This window comes from Mchenga conophoros, linkage group LG3, assembly GCF_057382185.1.
Source record: "Mchenga conophoros isolate Kocher_MC1m ecotype Shallow Benthic linkage group LG3, M_conophoros_male_GT1.1, whole genome shotgun sequence".
NCBI lineage: Eukaryota > Metazoa > Chordata > Actinopteri > Cichliformes > Cichlidae > Mchenga > Mchenga conophoros.
In genome coordinates this window covers 378503-406096 of record NC_140528.1, presented here as the reverse complement: position 1 = coordinate 406096, position 27594 = coordinate 378503, and the positions used below count along the sequence as shown (strand labels likewise).

Below are 27594 nucleotides of genomic sequence, written 5' to 3'. Positions count from 1 at the left end.
AGTGAACAGCGGACGCTAATGTTTTTGTCACTTTTTACAGAGTCAAACTCAAAGTAAGGTCAGTGCTTCCACGCTTTAAACGCTGCACGCTCACACTCTCTCCACACTCGATAGATTATCCATTGTTCATCTGCACACAGCTGCGGTTTTAGTAACGCAGTAACGCAGCGTGCTTACGGGAAAGTAACAGTAATCTAATTACCTTTTTTGCAATAGTAATCCCTCACTTTACTCGTTTCTTGAAAAAAGTAATCGGATTACTGCCCATCTCTGGTTGGAGCTGTGCACTTGTGGGTTCCACCTTGTGTACACGTTTATCTTTGCTGTGTGTACTTGTACCTCTGAGTGGAAGCTGAACTCTTGAGTTCGAGTATCGAAGCATCAGCTGTGACGTTAAAGTCCAAACAGCTCGTTCATTTGACGTGCAAATGAACGAAGGTAACGCCGTTTTCATGTGGATGTGTCACTGAGACACTTTCCACATCCACAGCTCACAAAATGGGAAAACTATAGAAGTATAACAATGAAGAAGTTACTATGTTACGGGTCCCAAGGATGAAGACCTCGATGACAAATATGTTACCTGTAAAAGCAGGTGAAGAGCAGAGTAAGGAAGACACGATGCGTCTCTGCTTTCCTCCAGAACGTGTCTGAGTCTGATTTATTTCACACAAATAAATGCTATAAAACACTAAACATGAGCTTTCAATATACTGTTCAGCTGGTTCCTCATTCACATCAATGACATTTACTTATTTCACAACATCAGTGAAATATACTCTTTTTAACTGGTTCAGTTTCTCAAGTTCACACTTCTTTCCATAACAGCTACATCCTTTTATCATATCAATAAACACATCACATTGTCTTCTGCAGTGTCTTACTGGCTAAAACAGTTCTATTCAATAACAGCATTGGTAAATACATTACATTTGTTCCCTCCAGTAATTTACTGGCAAAATCACTATTTAGTGCATCATGAAACACAGCTTGTTGAATCAACCCATGAATGCCTCTGTTAGCTACACAGAGTTGCTCAGAGTGCTTGTGTTACACTAGCTAATCTACTCAGTCACTTTAACAGAACTATTAACATTCACATCTCACAGAACTGATTTGATTGGAGCATTACAACACGTTTGCACAGAGCATAGGAGCGCACTGACTCTGCTTCACGAGCGCTCCACCTAACGAGCGGGCTCGCGGTGCGGTCGCGCGGGACACTCCTCTGGTTTTCTCCCGTGTTTACATATAAATAACTTTGGCGGACCGCCTTAACTCTCCCATTCACATTAACGTGGGTAACCATGGTGACAATAAACAACATTTTCGGTGCGAGCACCGTGTACCGACCTGTAAAAGCAGGTGAAGAGCAGAGTAAGGAAGACACGATGTGTCTCTGCTTTCCTCCAGAACGTGTCTGAGGAAGCAGCGGAAGGTGGGCTCCACTTACTGCTCCCCGAAACCCCGGAGCAAGCACCAAAGTTCCGCCCTCACTGCTTTCTAACATAAAATGAATCCCTGTTACATGGATTTTCTATCCTCTTAAAGAAACTGAAAATAAATACATATAGCAATGAAAAATGTCCCGTTACATGAGTGTTTTACACAAAATAATATTCATGTGGTCATTCCCTCACAGGAGTGCCACAACTACACTGCTGTTTTGACAGAGACACAGTGTGTTTATCTAACTTGGCTGAAGCCAAAGTTCTCCAGACAAATTCAGTCTGTTTCTGCCAAGTGTGAACTCACTGGATGAGCGCCAGATACACAGAATCAAAAAGGGATAAATTACTTTTCTTATGTCATGTTCCCGTCACAAACTGGCTCAAGGAGAGGGGAAGCAGGAGTCCACAGATGAAATGTTCCTATAAATAAAGTGGAATTTATTCAAACTTTACCAAAACTTCAACACATCAAATACAAGCAGTTCAGCAGGGAGTGGATGTGTGTTGCATGTGCCAGGTGGATGCAGAGAGAGGCCAGGGCCACGTTCAAACCTGAACACGCTGCACAGTGTTTTCTTCCATTTGTTAGGGATGAATGAAATGCTTCCTTGAAAGGATGTGTGCAGTCACCAGTGGGCGTGGAAGCATGTGCGCCCTCATTTGGTGGGTGTGCAAGAAAAGTCATCCTGTCACACAGCAATGCCTACATAAATCACACCACTCTGCTTAAAATAATAATGTTTAGTGAAGCAGGTGAAGCAAAGGGCTGCTTTTAATAGGCTGGGAGACCCAGGTGTGCTGCTTTAGCTGCTGAGCCTCTTATGACAGAACAGCGGAGAGTGGTAAGAAGGGAGGAGGGGGTCTGGCTGTGTTTGTGAACGATAGATGGTGTAACTCTGGGCATTTCTCTATCAAAGAGACGCTACGCTGTAAGGACATTGAGCTGCTAGCGGTTAGCATGAGACCGTACTATCTACCACGAGAGTTTACACACGTGATTATGATAGCTGTGTATGTCCCGCCCTCTGCTAACGCTGCAGCAGCCTGTGAGGTCCTGCACACTGTAACCAGCAGACTCCAAACACAGCACCCTCAGGCCCTTTTCCTGATCTCTGGGGACTTTAAAGATGATGTAACCATTTAATTATGGTTACATAATTAATTATGTAATTAATTATGCAAAATGCAAAACGCTCAGCTGTGTCTCCAATCAAAGCTCTGTAACTTCAGAGGTGATGTTCATATGTTGACTAATGGTTTTCTTTCATTTTTGATGTACTGCAGAATATTTGTATAAAATCCAGGCAAGGAAAATCTCCTTCATGTGTTTCTGTGTTTTGTCTTCAGCTACGTTGACACAAAGGCCTCTGCTGTGACGCTCACACCTTTGATAAAGTCTGGAGAGTGTCAGCTTCCTGTTTATAGATACAAAAATATGTAATGTTGTGAACTCTGGCCGCAGCGGCGCAAGAAAAAGGAGAATTACGGGAAGCACTCACAACAGGTAAAATCAAAATAACAAAGTAAAGTAGGATAAAATAAAAACCAACAAAAGAACAACACAATATACTTCCCCGTACTGTTACTGCTAACCTCTGTTAACCTAGTAACTCTTACCTTCTAACTGACAGCTGGTCAATAAACGAGCTCCATAAACGCTCCATATTCACCTTTACATGGAATATAAAGGGAAAAGAAGAAACACAGTGCTGTGTCAGCGTTAGACATATAGATATATCCTTGCTTTTAATACATTTGAAGGTGGGTGGGAGAGGTGCTTCTCCGCGTAGTCTACGGTCTCTTTGGGATCGGTAAAGCTTTTCCTCACATCACCATGGGTCACTAACAGCTTTGCAGGGTATAGCAGTCTGTACCTGACGCCGGTCATCCCACGTAGTCTTCCTCTCATATTTGCAAATGCGGCTCTGCGTTTCCAACAGAGGGAGGGAAATCTGGGAGGATGTTTATTTTAAAAACCCTTATACATCAGGTTCTTGTTCTCTGCAGCTTTCAGCAGAATTTCCTCACCAATGTGGTAGTAGTGCAATCTCAAGATGATGGGCCGAGGAAGATGACTTTGTTTGGGACGCTGGCGATTCGCTCTATGTGCTCGATCGATGAGTGGCTTCTCCTCGAGAGATAGCGCCTCCGCCAACAGGTGTGAACCAACTCAGTCATCTTGGGTCCCTCTGTGCCTTCTGGTATTCCTGCAGTTCTTAAATTATTCCTCCTGGAGTGCCTCAAGAGCTCCACATCTCTCATCTAACTTCTTTACCTCCGCAGACAAACGCTCCACAGTGGCCTGGAGAGTGGCGATGGTGTCAGAGTGGTTCGAGGCACAGTCCTGCAGTTCAGTCAAAGTGTTATCATGCCTGGCCACGTCGCTTTTTATGTCCGAAATTGAGGGCTGGATGCTCTGGTTCAAGGATGATATCTCGCCTCCTATGGTGGTAGAAATCTCTAATATGCAAGTGTCCAGTGCTAGTTAGTTAGTTCTAGTGGTTAGTGGGGCTTTATTTGATGATTCTAGTGTGTGTTACATTGTTGTCATATTGTTGGGTCGCAGAGCTGTACAGTGTTACAGTTTCTGTAGAGTCTGGTATAAGGAACTCAGATCCCTCTGTGAATAATGTTCACTGAAACTGATCTGTAGTTAATGAACTAGTCAGGATTTACACTAGAGAATGTTTCTGCCATTACATGGCCTGTATTTGTAGAGCGCTTTACTCGTCCCTGAGGACCCCAAAGTGCTTTTTTGCCCAAGGACACAACGACCGAGACTGTCCAAGCCGGGGCTCGAACCGGCAACCTTCCGATTACAAGACGAGCTGCCAACTCTTGAGCCACGATCGGCCCACATATTGTTGTCTTTTGTTGCAGACACCAAGTGTTGAGATCCTGTCTCAACCTCCTACATTCTTCCAGCAGGTTACACATTATTTTTTGTATTTGGAATCAAATATATGTGTCAGTTGGGCCTAGTGCAGGGGTCAGCAACCTTTAACACCCAAAGAGCCTTTTGGACCCGGTTTCCACGCAAAGGGTCAGGGTTCGGGAAAACACTGGGAGCCGCAAATACTTTGTGACATCTAAAATGAAGATAACACTGTGTATATTGTTTTTACCTTTATGCTTTGTGTGAACAACTACAGTGTGTTGCTAATGAAATCCATGAAGTGCTACAGAGAAAATTACATTTGATTTATGTAATGAACACATTTTGAGCTCTTAAAGAAATATAACAAAGGAAAGCTGAGCTACAATGATCCATGTAGCAAACACAAACTGTTATATCGCCTTTGGGCTTTTGGAGCCTTGACCTGACTTTTAAAAAAAGCGCGTTCATGCAAACATCGTCGGGTCTGCCGTGATATGTTTACAACGGGACTTCTGCTCCTGAACCTCTGCGCACAGCGTCTGCAGGTAAGGTAACTTTATTTATACCCAAAGGCAAGGTAAATTTGCTTTACAGACAAATGACAGCATTTGACATCCCTTTAAAAACACACATACCTAGTAAATATATAAAGCTCACTGTGACACATACTTTAATATTTCGAATCAAAAACAGTTCTTATTTAATTCAGTGACAGCAACGGGGACAAAGCTGTTTTTATAACGCTTTGTCCTGCATCTCGGAAATAGAAACCTCCGTCCTGAGGGAAGAAGCTGAAATTCACCCCTTAGAGGATGGGAACCATTTTTAAGGATTGATAAAGCCATCCTCTGTACCTGCTCAGAGTACAGGGAGGCTAAACAAGACTGTGGCTCACCTATCAGACGACTGGACCATCTCACTATCTGATTCAGAGAGTTTTTCTCTGTGACAGAGGTCTGACCGAACCATGCCACCAAACAAAAGGATAAAACAGACTCAATAAAAGAACGATAAAACAAAGTTAACATTTTTTGGTCAATGTGGAAATGAACAAGTTTCCTAAGGCAATAAAGGTGCTGGTGACCCTTTTTACAAACTGATTTGCAATTTTGATCAAAGTTCAGTTTTTCATTGATTATGGTCCCAAGATATTTATATGATTGTACTTGCTCTATTTTCTGACCTTTAATTAAAGTGACTCCGTGCCCATTTTGTTGTTTCCTAAAATCAACAACCATGTCTTTTGTTTTAGATATGTTCAGCTGGAGATAAGACTCCTCCCACCACTGAACAAAGTCATCAATGACTGGGCCGTGGTTAGTTTCACCCTCTTTCAGTAAGCTGACAATAACAGAGTCATCTGCATATTTAATAATGACCCTGTTTTCATGTCTGCCCTGACACATGTTTGTATAGAGAGTGAATAATAAGGGCGATAGGACGCAGCCTTGAGGAGAACCTGTGGAGGAGAACACTGGGTCAGACAGAACCCCATTTATTCTCACTCTTTGTGACCTGTCAGTTAGAAAATCTAAAATCCAGCCCAGCAGGTTTTTCCTGATTTCAAACTGTTCTAAAAGTCTTTTAATTAAAATATGGGGCTGTGTTGTATTAAAAGCCGAAGAAAAATCAATGAAAAGAAGTCTTGCAAAAGTCCCTTTACTCTGTACATGTTTAAGAATCAGATTTAGTAAAGTCAAACGTGCGTCCTCCACTCCTCTGTTGGGCCTGTATGCAAACTGCATTGGATCCAGCTGACCTTCAGTCTCTTCATAATCACATTTCTGATGATTTTTTCAAAGACTTTCATGACAACTGAAGTGAGGCAACAGGCCTGAAGTCGTTTAGATTTAGGGACAGGAACCACGACTGCTTCTTTGCAAAGAGAGGGCACATGTTGTGTTTGCAAGGATTTGTTAAAAATAACCTGAAATATAGGCCTGAGTTCATCAGCACAAGATTTAATTAGGCGGCCACTAATATTATCAGGACCTGGCTCTTGTTCACATTGACTGTATGAAAGGCCTTTTTAACATCGCTGAGTTCAATGATAAAGTGCTGAGTATCTCTCAGTTTCTGTTTCAGTTCCCAAATATCCTCGCTGAAATCAGAAGAACTAAAACGAGCATAAAACATGTTTAAAGCATTTGAAAATCTCTGTCTGAATTAAAACATCTAAAATGACCTGACTGCTGCTCTGGGGATTTTGAAACCCTGCTATGGTTTTCATACAAGTCCAGGCAGACCCAAAAGTTTTTGCAGCAAATTTGCTTTCAAGAAGGTTTTTGTCTGTTTTGCTTTCAAGATCTCGATTTTCATTTCCTTGGTAGCTGTCTGAAAATCGGTAACAGCCCCTCTTTAAAGGCCTGTCTCTTTTTCCTTAAACAGGATTTGACACTTTTAGTGACCCATGGCTTATTGTTAGCGTAAATTTTAACGCGCTTACGGGGTATAATCATGTCTTTACAAAATACTGCACAGGAGCTAGTAACATCCACCAAAGCGTCGAGATCATCTCCACAAGACTGAAGACGGGGCTGTACGAAGTCACTTTATCTCTACAGACTGTAAGCTGTCGTCTGTGAGGCGTGAGCGTGTTTGTTTGAACACAGTTCACGGTGGAGAACAGCTGCTGACATAATGTGGATCTGAAGATCCATAACTGGCCTACCTGGGGCTGAAAGTCTCCATAAATGCAGGCGTTTCGGCGGCTACACCGGCTTCCACGAGTGTGACGCTTATTTTGAGAAAATAATAGAATATAAATGTATTTTTATATTTCAATATCACAATAATCTTCCAATGTAGAACTACAAGTTAAAAAAGAAGTAACATAAATCAAATCCACTTCAGCTAAATACTTCTCATTTATTTCCATCTTACATGCTGTGACTGCAGCCATTCCCACATCTCTGTGAATGGGACTCATGGACATGGATCAGTGGTTGTTGATCAATGGTCCTGAGAATCTGCATAATTAAGATGAAGGAACGGAGCTCCCAGCCCATCGTTCCTGCAGCTGCTTTCAGTCTTTATGCAAATGTCCTGTTTGTAAGACTGAAACCTGCAGCTGAGACTGAAGACGTCACCTGATGATGACGACACGTTTCTCCCACAAAACGCTGCGTCCAGATGAACAGAAGCAACAGACTCACTTTCCTGGATGATTGAGATGCATCAAGACTTCATTGTGTGTTACTTCTCATTCAGCACAGACACATTATTCCTGTTAGGTCATGTCAGCTGTCACTCAGTACAAGCACAACTGTGAACAACACAAACTTCTCTTCAATGTGTCACAGAAACACTAAGTGTGAGAGCCTGTATGACACACAGGACAGACTGTAAGCTCTGCTGGCTGCACAGCACTTTGTAGCAGTTTTCCAACATGTCCTCCACCCGTGATGTCAGTGGTGGGACCCCAGTCACAGCACTCAGCACCACCTCCTTTAAATGGATTTTATAGCAGTTCCTCCCGTTACTCGGTGCAACGCTTCTTAAATGTGTTTTTGCAGGATAAAACACAGCAGGTGGTGTAGAGAGGACGTCAGCTGACGGAGCAGAGGGAGGCAGACTGTGGATAAATGACAGAGTGAGAGGAGAGCAACCATGACAGAAGCACAGGTGTGGCAGATAGAAGTGGCTTTATAGACACTTATTGTCAGTCCTCGTGCATGCTGTGGAAATAAGTGTCTGTGTCATGAGGTGACATGTGAGCTTATCTTTGGTCAATAAAGCTGAACGACCAGTTTTCACTTTGCTTGTTACGCTTGTTTAGTGACGTCTGGGTTTCTGTGGAGCCCGAATTTTGATGAGTTCTGGTGAAATCATCTGAGATCATCTGAGCATCGGTGAAGAGTCAGCAGAGAAAGTGTGGGACAGAAGTTTGCTTTGGACACATGGACTGAAATCAAAAAGTAACAAACAGGATTTCCAATGGACAGTATGGAGAAGTGAAAGTACACAAAGGCTGTGCTGGAACACGTGTGTTACACTTTTTGACAGCTGAGAACAAAACACAATATTTTGCATCATCTCTGCAGTGTCTCTTCTTTCCTCTGCTGTTGTGCTTTTAGCTCCAAACTGTTTCAAATGGTTTGTCAGCAAGCTGACCTCTGACCTCTGCAGTACTAACTCCTGACCCGTACAAAGAGCGGGCGTTTCTGACCTTTGACCTGCAGCTGTATGTCTCTCAGTCTCAGTTCTTCTCTCCGTCACTGATGGAGCAGGTGTAGTTGCTGCTGACAGTCAGTCGTTTGTTTTCTCAGAGTGAGGCTGAAGTCTGAACTGTTCAGAGCATCAGGTCTCATCAACGTGCGCTGCTGTAACGCCGCTTTGTCCTCTGAGATCACCAGGTATGAAACCTGAGTGCTGACAGAGCAGCATGTTCCCCCTCATTCACCTCCACCACCACAGCCAAGGCATGCTGGGAAACTGAGGACACACAGACGGAGAACTGAAGTGTCTGCTGTGTGTTCATCTCAGAGTCCTCACAGGTGACACATTAGCTCCAGAACACCAAGCCAGGTGTTTGAAGCCTGACAGGGATTCTTCCCATCCAGAGGGAGGATTTAGCTGCACAACAATGAACATTAGTGTGTAGTTTAGAAACACAGACTGTGCCTGCACTGCATCTAGTGAAGAAAAGTGTTACTGCCAGAGAACGAGGCTCCTTTAAAGCAGCTGATATTAAGGTTGAAAAATCAACAATAAGCTGATGTAATCAACGTTTCACAAAATGGTCAGCAGCTAAAATCTGGAGCCGTTCTTTGGTGGTAATTAACAGTTTGTTCTTGTTAGCTAATTATGTCATTAAAGGTAGCAGCAGAAGCCTTGTGTTGAAAGCCCATTCACTCACACATTCACACAGTATGTGTGTGTCTGTGTTACACTGTGGACATCCCTTCTGTTGGAGCGCCATCTTGTGGCAGGTTTAAGAAATGTTCTTCTTGTAAATCCAAACTGATGCACCTCCATAGCAGACTGTGGAGGCTTTCAGTGACATGAAGACTTGATTTATACTGTCATATTCTCCTGTTACACAAAGCACAGCACGCTGAACATGGATGAACTGAAACTCCCAGCATCTGACTGAGGAAAAGCACAAATCATTCTCACACTGACTCCTGCTTGATTTTAGATTTGCTTTCAAATCCTCACACTTTCATATGAAGCACTAAATGGGCTCCAGACTGTTTATCTCAGCTTCCTGTCAAACACACTGCTGCTCACACCGAGGCTCAGTTTACTCCTCCAGCCTGGCTTAACCTGCTGTCTGTTAAAAACAGTCCCACACTCCTCTGTTTAATCCTTCTGATCAGACTCTTTGATTTTGTATTGTTTTTACCTGAAGTTGTGTTTTTGACATGGTTCTGTCTGTGAAATAAAGCTCACACACACACTGCTACAGTCCTTCATACACTTAGAAACGAAGCTGCTCCTTTCCTCAGTGCTGACACATAAAGAAGAGTTGGTTTTATATCCAACACGTCTCTGTTCCAGAAAACAGCTTCAGCAGCCTCTGAGTCTGAACTTGGAGTTGGTTATAAGCCACAGGCCTGTGTGCACAGCAATGAGGAAATATAATGCAGTAAGTGAAACATGGATGTGTGGAACAGATTATCCCAAAGGTTGATTCTGTTCATCTGGACGTTCTCAGTGAAACATTTGGTCTCTCGGTCAGGTGACTCCTTTAGTCTCAGCTGACTGCAGCTTTCCAAACCTTTGTCACTGGATCACTCACTTCATCTCCAACGTGTCCCTGACACAGACAGCTGGAGCCGTTACAGCAAAATCATTGATCATCGTTTTTAGAACATTAGCTGGTGTTGGTGGGCAGGCTAGCAGTGCTAATTGTTAGCACTAGTTCTGCTGCTCTCCCTTTGTCTCTGTTATTGTTGGTCTTTAGTGAACAATAGAAAGTGTCTTCATGAGACTGTTGCCTAATGTTCAAATGTAGATAACACCACCTGCACCAACCTGTTACACAGCACAACCCTCTGGTGTAGCTTTGGCTGGAGCACATATTGGCAGCTCCAGTGACATCACCACTCCATGGTGACATCATCTCTACAGACTGTGGCTGTTACATATCCTCACCTGGTAATAATAAGACTGTCCTCAGCTGCACACAGCTCCAAGATGAACAAACTGAAGTAAATACAAATTAGAGTTACCATAGATTGAAATCTTGTAATCAGAGCTAATTCTTAGTGAAACTCTCACAACATCATATCATGATCCTGGGTTAGTGTCTCGGTCTCAGATCACAACATCAGCACAGGCTTGGCTTGGGTGAGGTATTGAGTGGTTCTTGTCCATGACAGCTGCAGGTACAGTGCCATCAGCCATGCTGCACCACATGTCTGCCCAGGAACATTAGTGTGGCTGAGTCTCATGTAAACATTGTGCTAAAGTGGTGGGAAAGTGGCTGCAAGCTGGCTGCACTGTGTCCAATACTCTCAGTATGATATCCACAAACCTCTGAGTGTCACAGAGTGGGCCTGTGCTCAGCTCACTGTGCCCCATTCAATTCTACTTGCATAGTTTTACAAGTAAAATTAAAAGTTGCTCAATGATAAGTTATTGTAGTAACAACTAAGTCCATGGTTATTATTTGTTAATAGTAGCTTAAAGCTTCTGCACCAATCATGGAGCAGCAGGTTTAGAGCATGTGGATCTACAAAAGTAAGTCCCAGTAAGATGGGCTGAGCCTTACATACTAGAAGAAACATGTCATTCCCAGCAGATGAAGCGCCCTTTAAAGCAGGATCTCACTTTAAACCTAAAGAACTTGCTATGAGCATGCAGTGCATTCATGGTTATTATTCATACGATTGTGGGGAGCTAATAAAGTGCAACTATCACATTACATTTTATTATTAAATTGTTGTTAACAATCCCTTCACTTCTGCTTATCTAATTCATGGTTGCAGGATGGCTGACAGCTTCCATTAGGCAGGAGGTAATGTCCATTCTGGCCACAGTGCAACCCACAATGTGTAACTGACACTATTATATTGCATTATGTCACATTGTTACATCTTTTTAATAAATGATGACAGTCAGCTGAATTTGCTGCCCCCTTGGTGGAGGACATCAGGATCAGCAGCTCCATCACAAACACCACAGAAGAAGAACAACACTGGATCAGATTATCTGGACGTGTTTGACAGGGACAGTGTTCATGTTCATGGACATCAGGACAAAAACAGACGATGGAAACCTGCCAGATTTGAGCTAAACTGCTCGTTTCCATGTGTAGTCCCTGGGAGGTCACATGACCAACAAAGACACACAAGCTGTGTCCCAAAACGTCGGCTGCATCCTCCGGAGGCCGCATTTGAAGGCCGATGACGTCACAGCCAGGCGACGAAGGCTGTCCCGATTCCTCGACTCCTTCAAATGCGTCCTTCATTCCCCCGAGTTTGAAGGATGGGTCGGGTGTGTCCTTCGTGGCCCACCATATCCCAGAATTCATAGCGCGGCCCAGCCAAATTTCAGCTGCCAACAATGGCGGCCGCTACTAAGTTTTAAAATTTAACGAGGGAGTACTACTTACTTACAATGAATTCCTTACACTATATAATTTTCCCGTCAGTGTTGGGGAATTCTCAGTGGTGCTTGGTGCCATACCCTCAGGGACTTTAATGTTATATAAAAACACTGACAGCTCAATATCTGCCTCAGTCACTCTCCCTGATCCAGCTGAGTCAGCAGTGGGAAAAATCTGCTTTTCACAGGAACTTGGTAACAGCAATAAGAGAATACGTAGTTTATTCCAAGAAGATATCATGTCTCTCCCATATATAGAATATCTTACTGGAACCGACATGTTCCAGATATCACCTGGAAGACAGTCTGGATGATCCCATAAATATCTAATTGTGAACAAGGTGAAGGAAATCTCATATAAAATTCTTCATAAATGTGACCCAGCCAGTCACTATATGGTAACATTTAAAAGAGACATAAATACTAATTGAACTTTCTGTGGGGATCATCCAGAAACTGTGGCACATCTCTTTTGGTTCCTCTACACAGAGATTCTGGAAGAATTTAGCAGTTTTGTTATTGTCCATATTTTAAGGGAGTTTTCTTTACGATGGAAAATGTTTTATTCTGTTTCTTTAAGTTCCCCAGGAAGAATGATAAATGTTTTTTATAAAATATTTGTTAATACTTTTAGCTATTTTATATCCATGAATGTAAGTTTATTAATAAAACACCATATTTCTGCCTTTTTATAAGGATATGAATTGTACATACAATCAATTTCAGACTCAACCAACAAAAAGCCTCTCAGAACAATATTTATATGTTGATTTTTTTCGCCTACTCATATCATCATTTTTTTACTCCTGGTTCTGTATGTTCATGTTCTGTTCTTTTGTAAACTTCATCTGTTTGTATGTTGTATACTCATTGTGTTTCAATAAAGTTCGATTTAAAAAAAGGTACGTTCTAAACGAAGCTTCAGACGTCACTGATCACGTGACTCTGGCCAAACGAATCAAGCCTCGACACGGTGCTTCTGAAGCAGCGCGTTGATCTTTCTGACACACGCACCGGAGCGTCAGCTTCAAGCGGACCATCACTACGTCTCACATCTAAAGGTGTCAAGGTAACTTTGAACTGAGTTCAGTCAATCTGGAGTTTTTCCAAGTTTTCTGTTGCTCTCTGTGAGAGAAGAGCGTTAAAGGCGGGGCTCTCCAGAGTCCAGCAAAACAGGAAACCACAGCTGGGTGTGTGTAAGTGTGCAAACCAATAGAATGCATCGTGGTGGGGGGGGCATCACGGGCAAGAAAAAAATAAAATAATCGGTCGTACCCATGCTTCCCCGACGTCATGCCAGCGCATATTGGGAAATTCGTAGGCACCGATCGGTTTTCTATCAGCCATTTGCTGGGAGTAAGGGCGCCCTCCGTTTGCGAGGTGCGCCTGCTGCTGGCGGCACAGGGAGGAGAGGGCGGGGCGGCGGGGAGTCTCTGGCTGGCTGGAGCGGCATCTAATAACCAACTCGCAAAACAAAATAAAAACAACAAACAGATATTATGATACAGACTTATAATCTGCACCCATGTTTTTTCTAAATTCTATAAAGTGAGCGCGAGAGCCCTCGGTGCGCCTGCGCGCTGCTGAAGTCAAAGTAAACTTTATTGTCATCTCCGCTACAGACAGTCCAGCATATAGAGAGACGAGACGACGAGGCTGCAGTTACAGCGGTGCAAGTAAACAAACAATAAATATAAGAAGAGTAAGAAAATAAATCTACACTTTAGGACTCGGGGTAAAGGATCAATAACAATTTAAATTTATAATTTACAGTTTGATGATTTAAAGTCTCACACAACCCGTCAAAAGGGGCGGGGCCGGCTGCTTCCAAGTAGAGCACATTTCATTTATAATGATGTAAATCCAAGCCCATCATGGATTCACGATCTGAATCCTGGGTTGTGTGAAATCCCAGAAATCAACCTTAGACAAAGTGAATCTGTGAACTAAGGTGTAGGTCTGTTAGGCAGGGCTGTGCAGAGAGGTTTAAAGGGGCGGGTGCTCAAAGTTAAAAAGGGGCACATTGAACCAGGCTGAATAACAACAACACACTTTCATCAAGAATCTAATATGGGCAACAAGACAAAGCAAACGTAGCCGATGCTTTACCTGATGGGTACAATGTTGCTGTTGAGGGGTTGCTGTGGATAGTGCTGGAGGGCAGGCAGGGCTGGACTGGGACAAAAAATCGGCCCGGGCATTTTGACTGGAGACCGGCCCACCAAAAATGTGACGTCATTCATGGATAAAACCGCAAAGGATTCTGGGAACTTTTGGCAAGAGGTACTTGCAGGCTTTCAATTGAACTCAGTTACACAGCGATAAAAAGAAACACAAAAAATGGCAAGAAGCTGCTGTATTATTAACTGCAATAGCCGGTGTTATGCCAAAAAGTGATTGTCTGCCAAAAACTGATTTCCGGTATTTGCAAAGAAACTGATTGCTCGTATTTAAATTGCTATAAATAACTTGTTGGGCTATAATATGTGAAACATATGTCAAATGCATCCCTCATGGATGACACAAAGTCATACTGAGCTACAAACAACATTAGTGTAACAAGGTAGAAGCCGCAATCAGTCTGTGGCAGTGACTTTTATATAACCTTTATTTCTGCCGTAAAAAAAATCTAATTAACATTAAAAATGTATTTTGTAAGAAGTAGTTGGACAGCAGAAATGGCTCAAATATTACAATTATTTTTCCACTACTAATTAATTACCGTTGAGCTCAAAGGTTATATTAATACACGGTTAACGAATGTGTATTTATGACGACGATTTGTGAGACGAACAAAGGTAAACTTACCTTTGTTCGTACGATGGTCTTTCGGTGCATTTCAAGGTCCTCTACCCATCCGTCGGTAAACTGTACCTGGGCTTGTTGCAGTGACCTGAAGTTACTAAACTTCATGAGTGTATGCACTCACTCCAAGAAGCGTATAATTATAAATCTGAGCGTGGTGAAAGTTGGGCAGCACGCTAACGTCTTTTGTCCCTCTGTGTGCTCGTAAGGGTCTGACCCTTTCACTCCTTTGATTTTTCCTCGTATCTTTTCTTTGTCTTTTCGTCGAGTCTGTCTTTGTACGGACCGGCATTGTTCTCCGTCGTTTTGTACATACCTTTTTTGTGCGGCAAAGAAAAGACAAGAAGGTATTGGAACCGGAGAATGAACGTTTTGCGGTGCTGCAATTGCAAATGCTTGTATTTGATGCGGTACTTGGATTGTTTTGCCAGGAGTTCCCGGCATGCAATGCATTCCCAATGCACATGGCCTTGTCTAGATTCAGATGCTCTAAAACTCCGGAAAGCAAGTTTACAAAGTACTGCCCCGTGGATGCTTCGCACCTCACTATGGAGACAAGCCTCTCCTGCACAGACTCAGTAACATACCTGATGATTACTGAACACTGATCATAACCTGTGATGTCTTGGGTTGTGTCTAGCTGAACAGAAAACATCCCAGCTTTCTGGACATCACTGGCGATGCTCTCTTGAAGGAGATGGCCAAGTGCATCAATCACTGAGTTGACAGTTGTTTTGGAGAGTAGGGTGATGAGAGATCCTCTACCTCTTGATCCACTGGTCTGATGCAACTTCTTGCTTTTTTCAATGCAGTCATTCAAATGTTCTCCAAGGCACATATCATACTTGCCTAATAACACAATCAGTTCCAGAAAGTTACCATGATCGATGGTGTTATCACCTAAAGTGTATGCAGCCTCATTCTCCACATGCCTATAGCTGAGTCCCCTCTTCCCAAGTACTTTGATCACATCCACTATACGCTCTAAAACTTGCCGTCTCTTTTTCACTTGTGCTCTGTGAGCTGACAACTGACTGCCAGCAAACAAGCTCCTGATGTTGCCTTTTGAGCACCTTAAGAAAAAAGCTTCAGCACAGGTCTGGTGTGTATTGCTCTTTTCATGCTCCTCTGTGCGCAGACGTATATGTCGCCAGTCACTCATGCCTGTTATAAATGTGCTGGTGTCAGTCAGCCTTGCAAATGCCAGACACACAAAGCAGAACAATAAATGGCGTTCTTTGCAATAAGTAAGCCACTTCCTGTTGGTGCCATCTTTACAGCTGAACACCCTCATCACAACTGCACTGCTACTGTTCTGCTGTGGGTGGTAATCTAAGAAGGCCTGTAATATGGCAGGTTCAGGGCGAGCAAAGTCATCGATGCCCTGGCTCTCTCTCTCTTGCTCTTCCATCTCTCTCCCCTGCTCTTCCATCTCTCTCTCTTGCTCTTCCGTCTCTCTCTCTTGCTCTTCCATCTCTCTCTCTTGCTCTTCCATCTCTCTCTCCTGCTCTTCCATCTCTCTCTCTTGCTCTTCCATCTCTCTCCCCTGCTCTTCCATCTCTCTCCCCTGCTCTTCCATCTCTCTCTCTTGCTCTTCCATCTCTCTCCCCTGCTCTTCCATCTCTCTCCCCTGCTCTTCCATCTCTCTCTCTTGCTCTTCCATCTCTCTCTCCTGCTCTTCCATCTCTCTCTCCTGCTCTTCCATCTCTCTCTCCTGCTCTTCCATCTCTCTCTCCTGCTCTTCCATCTCTCTCTCTTGCTCTTCCATCTCTCTCTCTCTTGCCTCCCCTTTCCTTCATCCACCTGCTGGCCTCCACCACTTGCTGATCTTGCTAAATCTATGGAAGCTATGCCATAGCTACCACCAAACAATTCAGTAATTTTCACACATTTGGCAGCGTCTGCCTGAAGGGCTTGTTTCTTTTTGGCCCTAATTTTTTCGGCACCTCCTTTCCTTTTTTTGTTCTCCATTTTCTTTAGTTCGTCTATAAGATTGCTAAACAAGGGGGAGGGTGCATCCGACCTCCTCGGCTGTAATTGGTCCAGCCCAGAGTCGATCATGACCAATTGGCCAATCCAACACCTTTCATTGTTTATACCCTTCCCCAAAAAAAAACAAAAAATCGCCAGCGGCCCACCGGGCAAATGCCCGGTATGCCCGATGGCCAGTCCAGCTATGAGGGCAGGGCTGTGTTGGTCTGAGACTGTAGACAGTAAAAAGTCCACAGGAGAGATGGTAGCTGATTAAACAAGTGTCATGAGATAATAACAAAGTGCAAAGATTGGTGACAGCGCTTGGAACCATAAGGCAACAAAAAACTGTGAGAAATAATTTAGGCTCTGCCTGTGAATCACTCTTTGCTTCTCTTCTTCCTTCCATCCCATCATTTCATATATCACTCTCCACTTGCTGTCTATGTGAGAACAAGGCACAACTTGCTATTGCAATAAACTATAATCTAATTATCCACACCTAACAACTCTTGCACTTAATCTATAATAAAATGATGACAGAAAAATGTTATAGCACTGCCTTTAGTAGCCTCACACAGCTCCTGCTGTTTCCTCCTCATGTCCTTACCAGCCATGTCTGCACAATGTTATATCATGAGTAATATTTTTTTTAAAAATCCATCTAAATAAAACACACACATGCACGCACACACAGTGACATTTTAGACCTTCTTCAGAATACTGTATATACTATGGGCATCATGGTGCTGATCCAGAATCCTTACATTATTATTTATTACTAGAGCTACAATAATAAAGCAAAGAGGAGGGGGAAGTAATAAATATGAAATAATGTATTTATGATGATTCCATTTGTTTCACTATCCACTCTGTGCAGAGGCAAAGCTTATTACATGTTTAAACTGTAGAGATACAATCATTTTACTGCTGTAAAATCCAACTTTTGTCTTATTTAAAATATAAATCTAATATAATCTGCTTCTTAATGTATGTTCTTTAAAATACAGCGTGTGTTTTTAATATATTATAATTATAATAATGCATAATTATGTGGACATGCATATTAGATCGTTTTTTAGTGAAATATAATCCCTCCAGAAAGGCAGGAAAAGCCCGGAAACTTACTTTAAAACTAAATATGTTCCCTAAAACGGTGACAGAGCTACAGACCCATGACAGCCTTACACAGGTAGCCAGCAGCTGTGACCAGCACTACCTGTGCAGTTAATAAAAGGACAGGTAATGTTTGTCGCGCTGTTGCACACACAGCACGCTCGTTTGTTTCAGTTCGTCAGTAGCAACAAGACAGCTTACCAACGTGTACGTAATAAGCTAATACTCCTGTGTGCTACACACTACAGTGTGCGCTGTACACCTACTTACTGGTTGTGTCGCATCAGTCTGTGTCTCTGAGTTAACTTGTGTTTCTCCTACAGCTCCGGACCGCTAAAAATGCGCGTGCTCTTTGTGAGCTCGTTCCCGGCTCGTAACCAGCGCGTTCTGCCGTCAAGGGCGATCATTGGTTAAATGTGATCATGTGACTGATGGAAGCCAGATCCTTTTATTTAGCAAAATGTGATTAATAGTTAAATATTATTGTTGAGGGGCACAGACAGGACTCCGCACGCACACACACATTAAAAAAAATAAAATAATAATTTTTAAAAAAAAAGTTGCCTCAACAAAAGGGCACCTTGGGCACCCATCAGGAAAGGGGCGGGTGCTCAAGCCCCTCTAGCCCCCCCCTCTGCACGTGCCTGCTGTTAGGTTAATTGTGCTGATCCTCGGGTTGGGGGATTTGTGTTTGTACTGGAGCGCAAAATTCAAACCAATGGAAGATGGACAACAAAAGTTCAAAGCCATCAGGTGCTCAGGTTAGAAAAAAGAGAAAAGATGCAGGTAAGCAGACGTGTGATTGGATAATGGCAGGTCATCCTGAACCAATCAGACTAAACGCCAAACAATACATTATGTTACAGATTTTAATATTAATTAGTCATTGTTACTTGTTGATTTGTCCTTTTCTCATTGTGTGACGAATTATGACGACTGTTTGGTAGCTGTTATTGTCTCTCTCTCTCTCTTCATGTGTGTTTCTCTGGTGAAACAATAGTTTTGTGTTAATGTTAGGGCTGCACGATTTTGCATAAAATGAGAATCACGATTTTTTGGCTTAGAATTGAGATCATGATTCTCTCATAACAATAAATAAACATAAAACAACAAATGTCTCACGTTTTGTTGTTGCAGCAAAATGTTGTCCTGCTTGAAATTCCGTCTCCACCGTTGCTCGACGCTGCGTGTACAGAGCAGGTAGTGCAACAATAGAAAAATAGTTGCGGGACGGCACTGTGTAGCGTTTGTCTAGGGTGTTGATCGTTTTCCTAAATCCCTCGTTTTGCACAGTGTTGATGGAGCCATATCTTTGGTCAGGTGATAAGTGATAGCCTCCGTAATGTCTTTGTGCCTGCGGGAGTTCGACGTGTATAGGGAAGCGCTGTATAAGGTTCCCGTTATTGATGTTTGGGTGGTTGACCGGGACGGATTTTCTCCTGTCACTTTCTCGTCATCCCTGACGTGCTCTCCGTGGTTTTTTCCCTGCTAATTTTAGCATCACATGGCACAGCTTCTGTATCACGTGGTATAAGGCTCCGCCCTTGTCATTTGTTGAGCAGGAAGAGTGAGCGCTTGTTTTCATGCAGAGTACGTCCCGGATCAAAATGTGAAGTTTTACAAATCACCACTTCTTTAGTGAATATCATTTCAGTCTCAGACAATCTCGTTTCTCTTACAGAGGTTGAATGCACCTTCTGCGGATGGCGGTACCACACAGTGTGCGTGGACTTCCCCTGCACAGAAGGCAACTACAAATGCTGTGAATGCTAAATAAACAGAAACAAATGATCCCTGTTGTCTTTGCTTGATGATTGGTTTGAGTCTTGACAATCCACATTGCTGGCGTTGCATCTTTCAATGCCAGCAATGGCAGGTATCAGTGCTCAAACCTTTTGTGTTTGTTTCCAACAAGTTGCCCACCTCGGGAAACAAAAATGTGTTCTTTTACTTGTCAGATGAACATATGAGACACTTTGACTCTTCAGTGCAGTGTGGAGCCTAACAAAGATCTGTTTTGTGTCCCAGCTGATCAGCAGGAGGAGGAGAGTCTGACGGAGCAGCAGAGGAACATTTTCAGCTACTTGGACTCAGCTCAGCCACTACAGAGGAAACAATGAGCTCAACACAGAAGGTGACAGACAGAGCAGGACCATATGACCAAAGATATTTATCACCATATACATCTGAACATTTGCCATAACGATGTAGCTGACGATAGAATTGACACCAGACAAAATACTTTACAGCTGCACAACTTTATTAAAAACCCATCAATGTATTTTCACTGAAACAAGCAGCTGTTGTTTATGTGCATTAAAGTTATATAAAAATGTAACAGTGCAAATGCAAATTCCTCGCTGACAGTTTAACCAAAAGGCGTTTCCAGGAAACTGGCCGACACATCCTGAGCATAACCATGTATAATATCCACTAAACTTCAGAAGAGGTTATACAGTCGTGGCCAAAAGGTTTGAGAATTGCATAAATATTGGAACCTGGAGAAGTTGCTGCTTAAGTTTTTATAATAGCATTTTGCCTGCACTCCAGAATGTTATGAGGAGTGATCAGATGAACTGCATCGTCCTTCTTTGCCATGAAAACGAACTTAATCCCCAAAAAGCCTTACCACTGCATTTCATTGCTGTCATCAAAGGACCTGCTGAGACCATTTCAGTGATCGTCTTCTTAACTCAGGTGAGAATGTTGGCGAGCACGAGGCTGGAGATCATCATGGCTGTATCCCGATTCAGGTTCTGCAGCTTTAAAGTCCTCAAGGGCCGCGTACTCAAAGACCGCTAAGGCCGAAGTGCGAGGCTCGTAGGCTCGTGAAATGGGACGTCTAGCCTCCGTCGCGCTGCCCAGGTTGCCTAGCAACCATGATACTAACAGCTGGAAACGTTTCATACAGCTTTGTTTGACAGAAATGAAGGAGAACATATTTAGTTCATTTGTTTCTACATGAGCTCTGTGTGATTTGATGAGTATCTGAGGCTGAGACCACAGGACTGTGAAACATGATTGTTGGGCTTCATTTCTGTGCTGAACAGTCGTTTAAGATTAGCTGTAAATAACAATTAGCTGATGTTGTTCATGAGACTAAAGTCAGTGTAAATATGATATGGCCAATATTATAGTTATCATATTAATCACTTCACTCACAGACAAGTATCTGTGACAGTGTGTATACAGATGTCTCATATATAAGAGACAAATTTTGTTCCTTCAGTATGTTGGCATTATTACATTTGGCTCAATGCTTACATATATGTGTAAAAGCAAATGTAGGAGGTGTGATAACTGTGTCTGATAGAATGAAGAGTAGACTGATATATGAAATATTCCTTTATTGGGTGAGAAAATCGGACCATGTCATAACTGCTTTAAGTCACACAGAATAGACATCAGAGCCTTAAACAGGCTGACTTCTGCTAAATGGGTCAAACTGGGCAGAAAGTCTACAAACACATAACATCCTTATAGAATATGATGTAACACTATAGATCAACTTAGCTCAGAATATATTAAATTCAATTTTATTTATATAGCGCTAAATCACAACAAAAGTCGCCTCAAGGCGCTTCATAGATACAGAGAAAAACCCAACAATCATATGACCCCCTATGAGCAGCACTTTGGCAACAGTGGGAAGGAAAAACTCCCTTTTAACAGGAAGAAACCTCCGGCAGAACCAGGCTCAGGGAGGGGCGGCCATCTGCTGTGACCGGTTGGGGTGAGAGAAGGAAGACAGGATAAAGACATGCTGTGGAAGAGAGACAGAGGTTAATAACAGATATGATTCAATGCAGAGAGGTCTATTAATACATAGTGAGTGAGAAAGGTGACTGGAAAGGAAAAACTCAATGCATCATGGGAATCCCCCGGCAGCCTACGTCTATTGCAGCATAACTAAGGGAGGATTCAGGGTCACCTGGTCCAGCCCTAACTATATGCTTTAGCAAAAAGGAAAGATTTAAGCCTAATCTTAAAAGTAGAGATGGTGTCTGTCTCCTGAATCCAAACTGGAAGCTGGTTCCACAGAAGAGGGGCCTGAAAACTGAAGGCTCTGCCTCCCATTCTACTTTTAAATACTCTAGGAACAACAAGTAGGCCTGCAGAGCGAGAGCGAAGTGCTCTAATAGGGTGATATGGTACTACAAGGTCATTAAGATAAGATGGGCCTGATTATTTAAGACCTTGTATGTGAGGAGCAGGATTTTGAATCCTGGATTTAACAGGAAGCCAATGAAGGGAAGCCAAAACAGGAGAAATATGCTCTCTCTTTCTAGTCCCTGTCAGGACTCTTGCTGCAGCATTTTGGATTAGCTGAAGGCTTTTCAGCGAGTTTTTTGGACATCCTGATAATAATGAATTACAGTCGTCCAGCCTGGAAGTAATAAATGCATGAACTAGTTTTTCAGCGTCACTCTGAGACAGGATATTTCTAATTTTAGAGATGTTGCGCAAACGGAAGAAAGCAGTCTTACATATTTGTTTAATATGTGCGTTGAAGGACATGTCCTGGTCAAAAATGACTCCAAGGTTTCTCACAACGTTACTGGAGGCCAAGGTAATGCCATCCAGAGTAAGAATCTGCTTAGATACCATATTTCTAAGATTTTCAGGGCCGAGTACAATAACCTGTTTTATCTGAATTAAGAAGCAGAAAGTTAGCGGCCATCCAGGTCTTTATGTCTTTAAGACATTCTTGCAGTTTAACTCATTGGTGTGTGTTATCTGGCTTCATGGACAGATAGAGCTTGGTGTCATCAGCATAGCAGTGTAAATGTATGCTATGTCTTCTAATGATGCTGCCTAAGGGAAGCATGTATAATGTAAACAGAATTGGTCCTAGCACTGAACCCTGTGGAACTCCATAATTAACCTCAGTGTGTGAAGAGGACTCTCCATTTACATGCACAAATTGGAGTCTATTAGATAGATATGATACAAGCCACTGCAGCGCAGTACCTGTAATACCTACAGCATGTTCTGATCGCTCTAATAGGATATTATGGTCGACAGTATCGAACGCTGAACTAAGGTCTAGCACATAGGTGTCAAACTCAAAATTTGGCCCGCAGCCTAATTACATTTGGCCCGCGAGGCCATACCAAATTACTATTAGAGCTGGCCCGCCGGTCTTATGCAGCGCATGTACTGCTAATACTACAACTCCCAGAATGCTCTGTTGGCGTTTTGGCGCGTCAGTCAGGACAGGACCCATTAACGCCCTCTCCTCTGTTTACTGTAGTCATAGCAACCGCATGAATACTGCCGCGCTACCTCTCCCAAAATGGCGAAAAGAAAGAACGAAAACAGGAGCTTCCTGGACAGGTGGGAGACAGAATATCTGTTTACCTATGTAAAAGACAGACCTGTTTGTCTTGTATGTGGAGCTCATGTGGCTTTAACCAAGGAGTACAACATTAGACGACACTATGAAACGAAACACCAAGAGAAGTACAAGGACCTGGACATGACTCAAAGGCGCCGGAAAGCAGAAGAGATGAAAAGAAGTTTTGTTTCACAACAGACTATGTTCAAAAAAGCCATATCACAAAGTGAGGCTGCTGTAAAGGCTAGTTTTGTTGTGGCAGCAGAGATCGCAAAATCAGCCCGGCCCTTCAGTGAGGGAGAGTTTGTGAAAAGTTGTATGATGAAAGTGTGCCCAGAGAAAAAGCAAGTATTTTCAAATGTTAGCCTGAGCAGAAACACAGTAGCTGATCGCACACGTGAACTTGCCAACAATCTAAATAACCAGCTGATGGAGAAGGGAAACAGTTTCGTTGCATTCTCCCTCGCTATGGATGAGAGCAGCGACGCCTCTGATACTGCCCAGCTTTCAGTCTTCATCCGCGGTGTGGACTCAACTCTCTGTGTTACGGAAGAACTTTTAGGATTAAAATCAATGCATGGAACAACCACAGGGAAGGAAATATTTGAAGAGGTTTCCAAATGTCTAACTGAAATGAAGTTGCCATGGGAAAAACTTGTGGGGTTAACGACAGATGGTGCACCAGCGATGTGTGGTCAAAGGAGCGGACTGGTGGGCAGGGTACGGGAGAAGATGCGAGCGGAGAACTGTGCAGGTGAGCTGACTGTTTATCACTGCATCATACATCAAAAATCACTTTGTGGCAAAGCCCTAAAGATGGAACATGTTATGACCGCAGTAACACGAGTAGTTAACTTTATAAGAGCCAAAGGTCTGAATCACCGCCAATTCAAATCTTTTCTTGAGGAGTGTGGTTCGGAATACGGAGACGTGCCGTATCACACGGAGGTGAGGTGGTTAAGCCGAGGGAAAGTACTGAACAGATGTTTCGAGCTACGCGAGGAAATATTTCAGTTTCTGGAAAGCAAAGGGCAAGACACAGCTGAGCTCAGGGAGCAAGAGTTTCTGTGTGAGCTGGCCTTTATGTGTGATATCATGAGCCATCTCAATGCGCTGAACCTGCAGCTTCAGGGACGGGGGCGTATCATCACAGATATGTACACTGCAGTGAGGGCTTTTAAAACGAAATTGTGCTTGTGGCAGAATCAGATGCTACAAGGAAACCTGGGCCATTTTCCCTGCTGCCAAATGATGAACATGCAAATCTCTACTGCTGTGTTCCCATGTGCACAGTTTGCTGAAAAACTCTGTGTACTCAGTACTGAGTTTACCTGGCGGTTTGCCGACTTTGACGCCCAGAAATGTCGATTTGAACTGCTCAGTAATCCTTTTGCAGTTGACGTGGCAAAAGCACCAACAAACCTCCAAATGGAGCTGATTGAACTCCAGTGTAGTGACACGCTGAAATCAAAGTATGATGCTGTGGGCGCTTCACAATTTCCACATTTCATCCCTGACACAATGCCTGGGCTCCGGACCCACGCTGCTCAGATGCTCTCCATGTTCGGCAGCACTTACCTATGTGAGCAACTATTCTCCTCAATGAAGATGGCCAAAACATCTCACAGGAGACGTCTGACCGATGAACACCTTCACTCGATCCTGAGGATTTCCTCAGCACAGAGCCTGAGCCCAGACATTGAGGAACTAGCATCCAAGAAGAGATGCCAGGTGTCTGGCTTGGACGCATCAGAGTAGATCAGTGTGTAGCAAACTGAGCTATAATTACCATTTTCTTTGTGCAATTTGTCTTGCTACTCCCAGACATGGGCTTGAATGGTTTCACGTTTAATGATATTTTTATTAGTTAAGTGGTTTATTATTGTTATTTTATTTTTACATTTATTATTAGCCTGGGGAAAAAGTTTACTGCTAAAATTTAAATCAGAAGGCTGCAAATACAATTTTTACTTAAGAAATGCATTCCAGTGATAAGTTATTTAATTGGAATTTCAATTTTGCATGTGTGCAATATTAAGTTATATATGTTTATATAAGTTATATATCGTTCAGTATTAAGCGTTTCTTATTCCATATTCAGTTTTTCAGCAAAACTTATTTGAGTCTGTAAGAAAAGGTTCCTTGTTATATTTGGAGGAAGATTTTTTTCAATAAATATTAACGTTGGCCCGCGACTTTGTTCCAGTTTTGAATTTTGGCCCACTGTGTATTTGAGTTTGACACCCCTGGTCTAGCAGGACAAGCACAGAGATGAGTCCACTGTCAGAGGCCATAAGAAGATCATTTGTAACCTTCACTAAAGCTGTTTCTGTGCTGTGCTGAGCTCTGAAACCTGACTGAAACTCTTCAAATAAACCATTCCTCTGCAGATGATCTGTTAGCTGTTTGACAACTACTCTTTCAAGGATGTTTGATATTAGAGCTGGGCGATATATCGAGTTTTTAAAAAATATCGATATATTTTTATACGAGATATAAGATGTGACAATATCCTTTATATCGATATAGTCTATGTTACATTATAATTATACTTGTGGAGCCGCAAGTTTGCCTCTCTTTCGTCCACTTTCGTCTTCACAACGTTACTCGGCCTCGCCTCTCCTTCACTGAACACAACTCCCCCTCCTCCCCCATTGCTTCACCTGCAGGAAGCGACAAGATGGACACGGCAAATCTCCATTAACGAGTTACTGCGCATCGACCCGTGTGTGGGGCTGGACGCCGTCAACGTGTTAGCTAGCTAACCACGCTAACGAGCTAACCACGCTAACGGCATGCAGCCCAGAGGTGGTGCACGGACTAAAATCCTTTCATTTTCTCAAAAGTTGACAGCGCGCCTTATGTATGAATTCTGGTTGTGCTTGATGGCTGCGAACCGATTTTATGTGGTACACAGCGCTCAGCAATCTGTCAAAAATGTTTTAGTACGACTTTGGTAAGCTACGGAGCTGCACCGCTTGATGGATTGTCAGAGCATTACGGCTGAGCCTCGCGGAGTGATACGTACTGTGCTTCAACACAATATTACAATATTACCCTACTGTGTATAAGGACCATAAATGGCACCTGTTAAGAGACGTGGTTGCGAAGCGGATTTCAAACTCCAGGCTGTCAGTCACGCAGTACAAGTTGGGAACTGAGCAGCTGTGAAATCTGTCTTTGTTATTGTGCTCAGCGTCTTTTAGTTTACATTTTGACTGCACAATTGTGAGCTTTTTGTTATGCACAAAAACAACATTGTTTTCTTTTATTTATGGAGCATTATTATTTAATAAATGCTCATAATTTATTTTTGAGTAAATTTTATGTACATCTGCTCTATATATAGATATATATCTTATATCGCCAACAAGCTAAAAAATATCGAGATATGAATTTTGGGTCATATCGCCCAGCCCTATTTGATATGAAAGGAAGGTTGGAGATTGGCCTATAATTAGCTAAGACTGCTGGGTCTAGAGATGGCTTTTTGAGTAAAGGTTTAACTACAGCCAGCTTGAAGGCCTGTGGTACATAGCCGATCATTAGAGATAGGTTGATCATATTTAAGATCGAAGAATTAATTAATGGCAGGACTTCTTTGAGCAGTTTTGTAGGAATGGGGTCTAAAAGACACGTTGATGGTTTGGAGGAAGTAATTATTGAAGTTAACTCAGAAAGATCAATTGGAGAAAAAGAGTCTAACTTAACATCAATGGTACTAAGAGTAGCTGTAGATAATATTACATCTGTGGGATGATTATTGGTCATTTTTTCTCTAATGATAAAAATTTTATTTGTGAAGAAGTTCATGAAGTCATTACTAGTTAACGTTAAAGGGATGGTTGGCTCAAAAGAGCTCTGACTTTTTGTCAGCCTGGCTACAGAGCTGAAGAGAAACCTGGGGTTGTTCTTATTTTCTTCAATCAGTGATGAATAGTAAGATGTTCTGGCTTTGCGGAGGGCTTTCTTATAAAGCAACAAACTATTTCTCCAGGCTAAATGATGATCCTCTAAATTTGTGACACGCCATTTCCTCTCCAGCTTACGAGTCATCTGCTTTAGGGTAAGTGTTTGAGAATTATACCACGGAGTCACGTACTTCTGATTAGAGACCTTAGTTTTCACAGGAGCTACAGTATCCAGAGTCGTACGTAGTGAGGAGGTGAAATTATTAACAAGAAAATCGACCTCTGTTGGGGTAGCGTTCAGATAGCTGCTCTGCTCTGTGTTGGTACAGGGCATTGGAGATGATAACAGTGGGTGGATTATATTCTTAAACTTAGTTACAGCGCTTTCAGAAAGACATCTACTTTGAAAAAGTCTACTCTTCACCGCTGTGTAATCAATTATTGTAAAAGTAAATGTTATCAGGAAATGATCAGACAGGAGAGGGTTTTCAGGAAACACTGTTAAATGTTCAGGTTCGATGCCATATGTTAAAACAAGATCTAGAGTGTGATTAAAGTGGTGGGTGGGTT

General features: G+C 42.7%; 1 protein-coding gene and 1 long non-coding RNA gene across 6 annotated transcripts in view; one reads left to right on the top strand and one right to left on the bottom strand.

The window, feature by feature from the left end:
- The window catches only part of LOC146576911 (uncharacterized), a 17560-nt gene extending 16694 nt beyond the window's left edge, over positions 1-866 (bottom strand). The window contains exon 1 of the long non-coding RNA XR_014889132.1: positions 584-866. This is a non-coding gene — a long non-coding RNA (uncharacterized LOC146576911). The remainder of the gene's footprint in view (positions 1-583) is intronic.
- LOC146576910 (uncharacterized) overlaps positions 1-27594 on the top strand; it is a 38956-nt gene that overhangs the window by 5807 nt on the left and 5555 nt on the right. The window contains exons 1-3 of one of the 5 annotated variants that reach the window (XM_085251112.1): positions 12881-12952; positions 19804-19909; positions 23175-23867. The exons of 1 other annotated variant lie outside the window; for it this stretch is intronic. In XM_085251112.1, coding sequence (XP_085107238.1) covers positions 23787-23867 — 81 coding nt within the window. In that variant the 5' untranslated portion in view covers positions 12881-12952; positions 19804-19909; positions 23175-23786. Of the gene's footprint in view, positions 1-12880; positions 12953-19774; positions 19910-22811; positions 23868-27594 lie in introns of those variants that run through there. 3 more of the 5 variants (XM_085251132.1, XM_085251142.1, XM_085251103.1) reach the window with 3 other exon arrangements.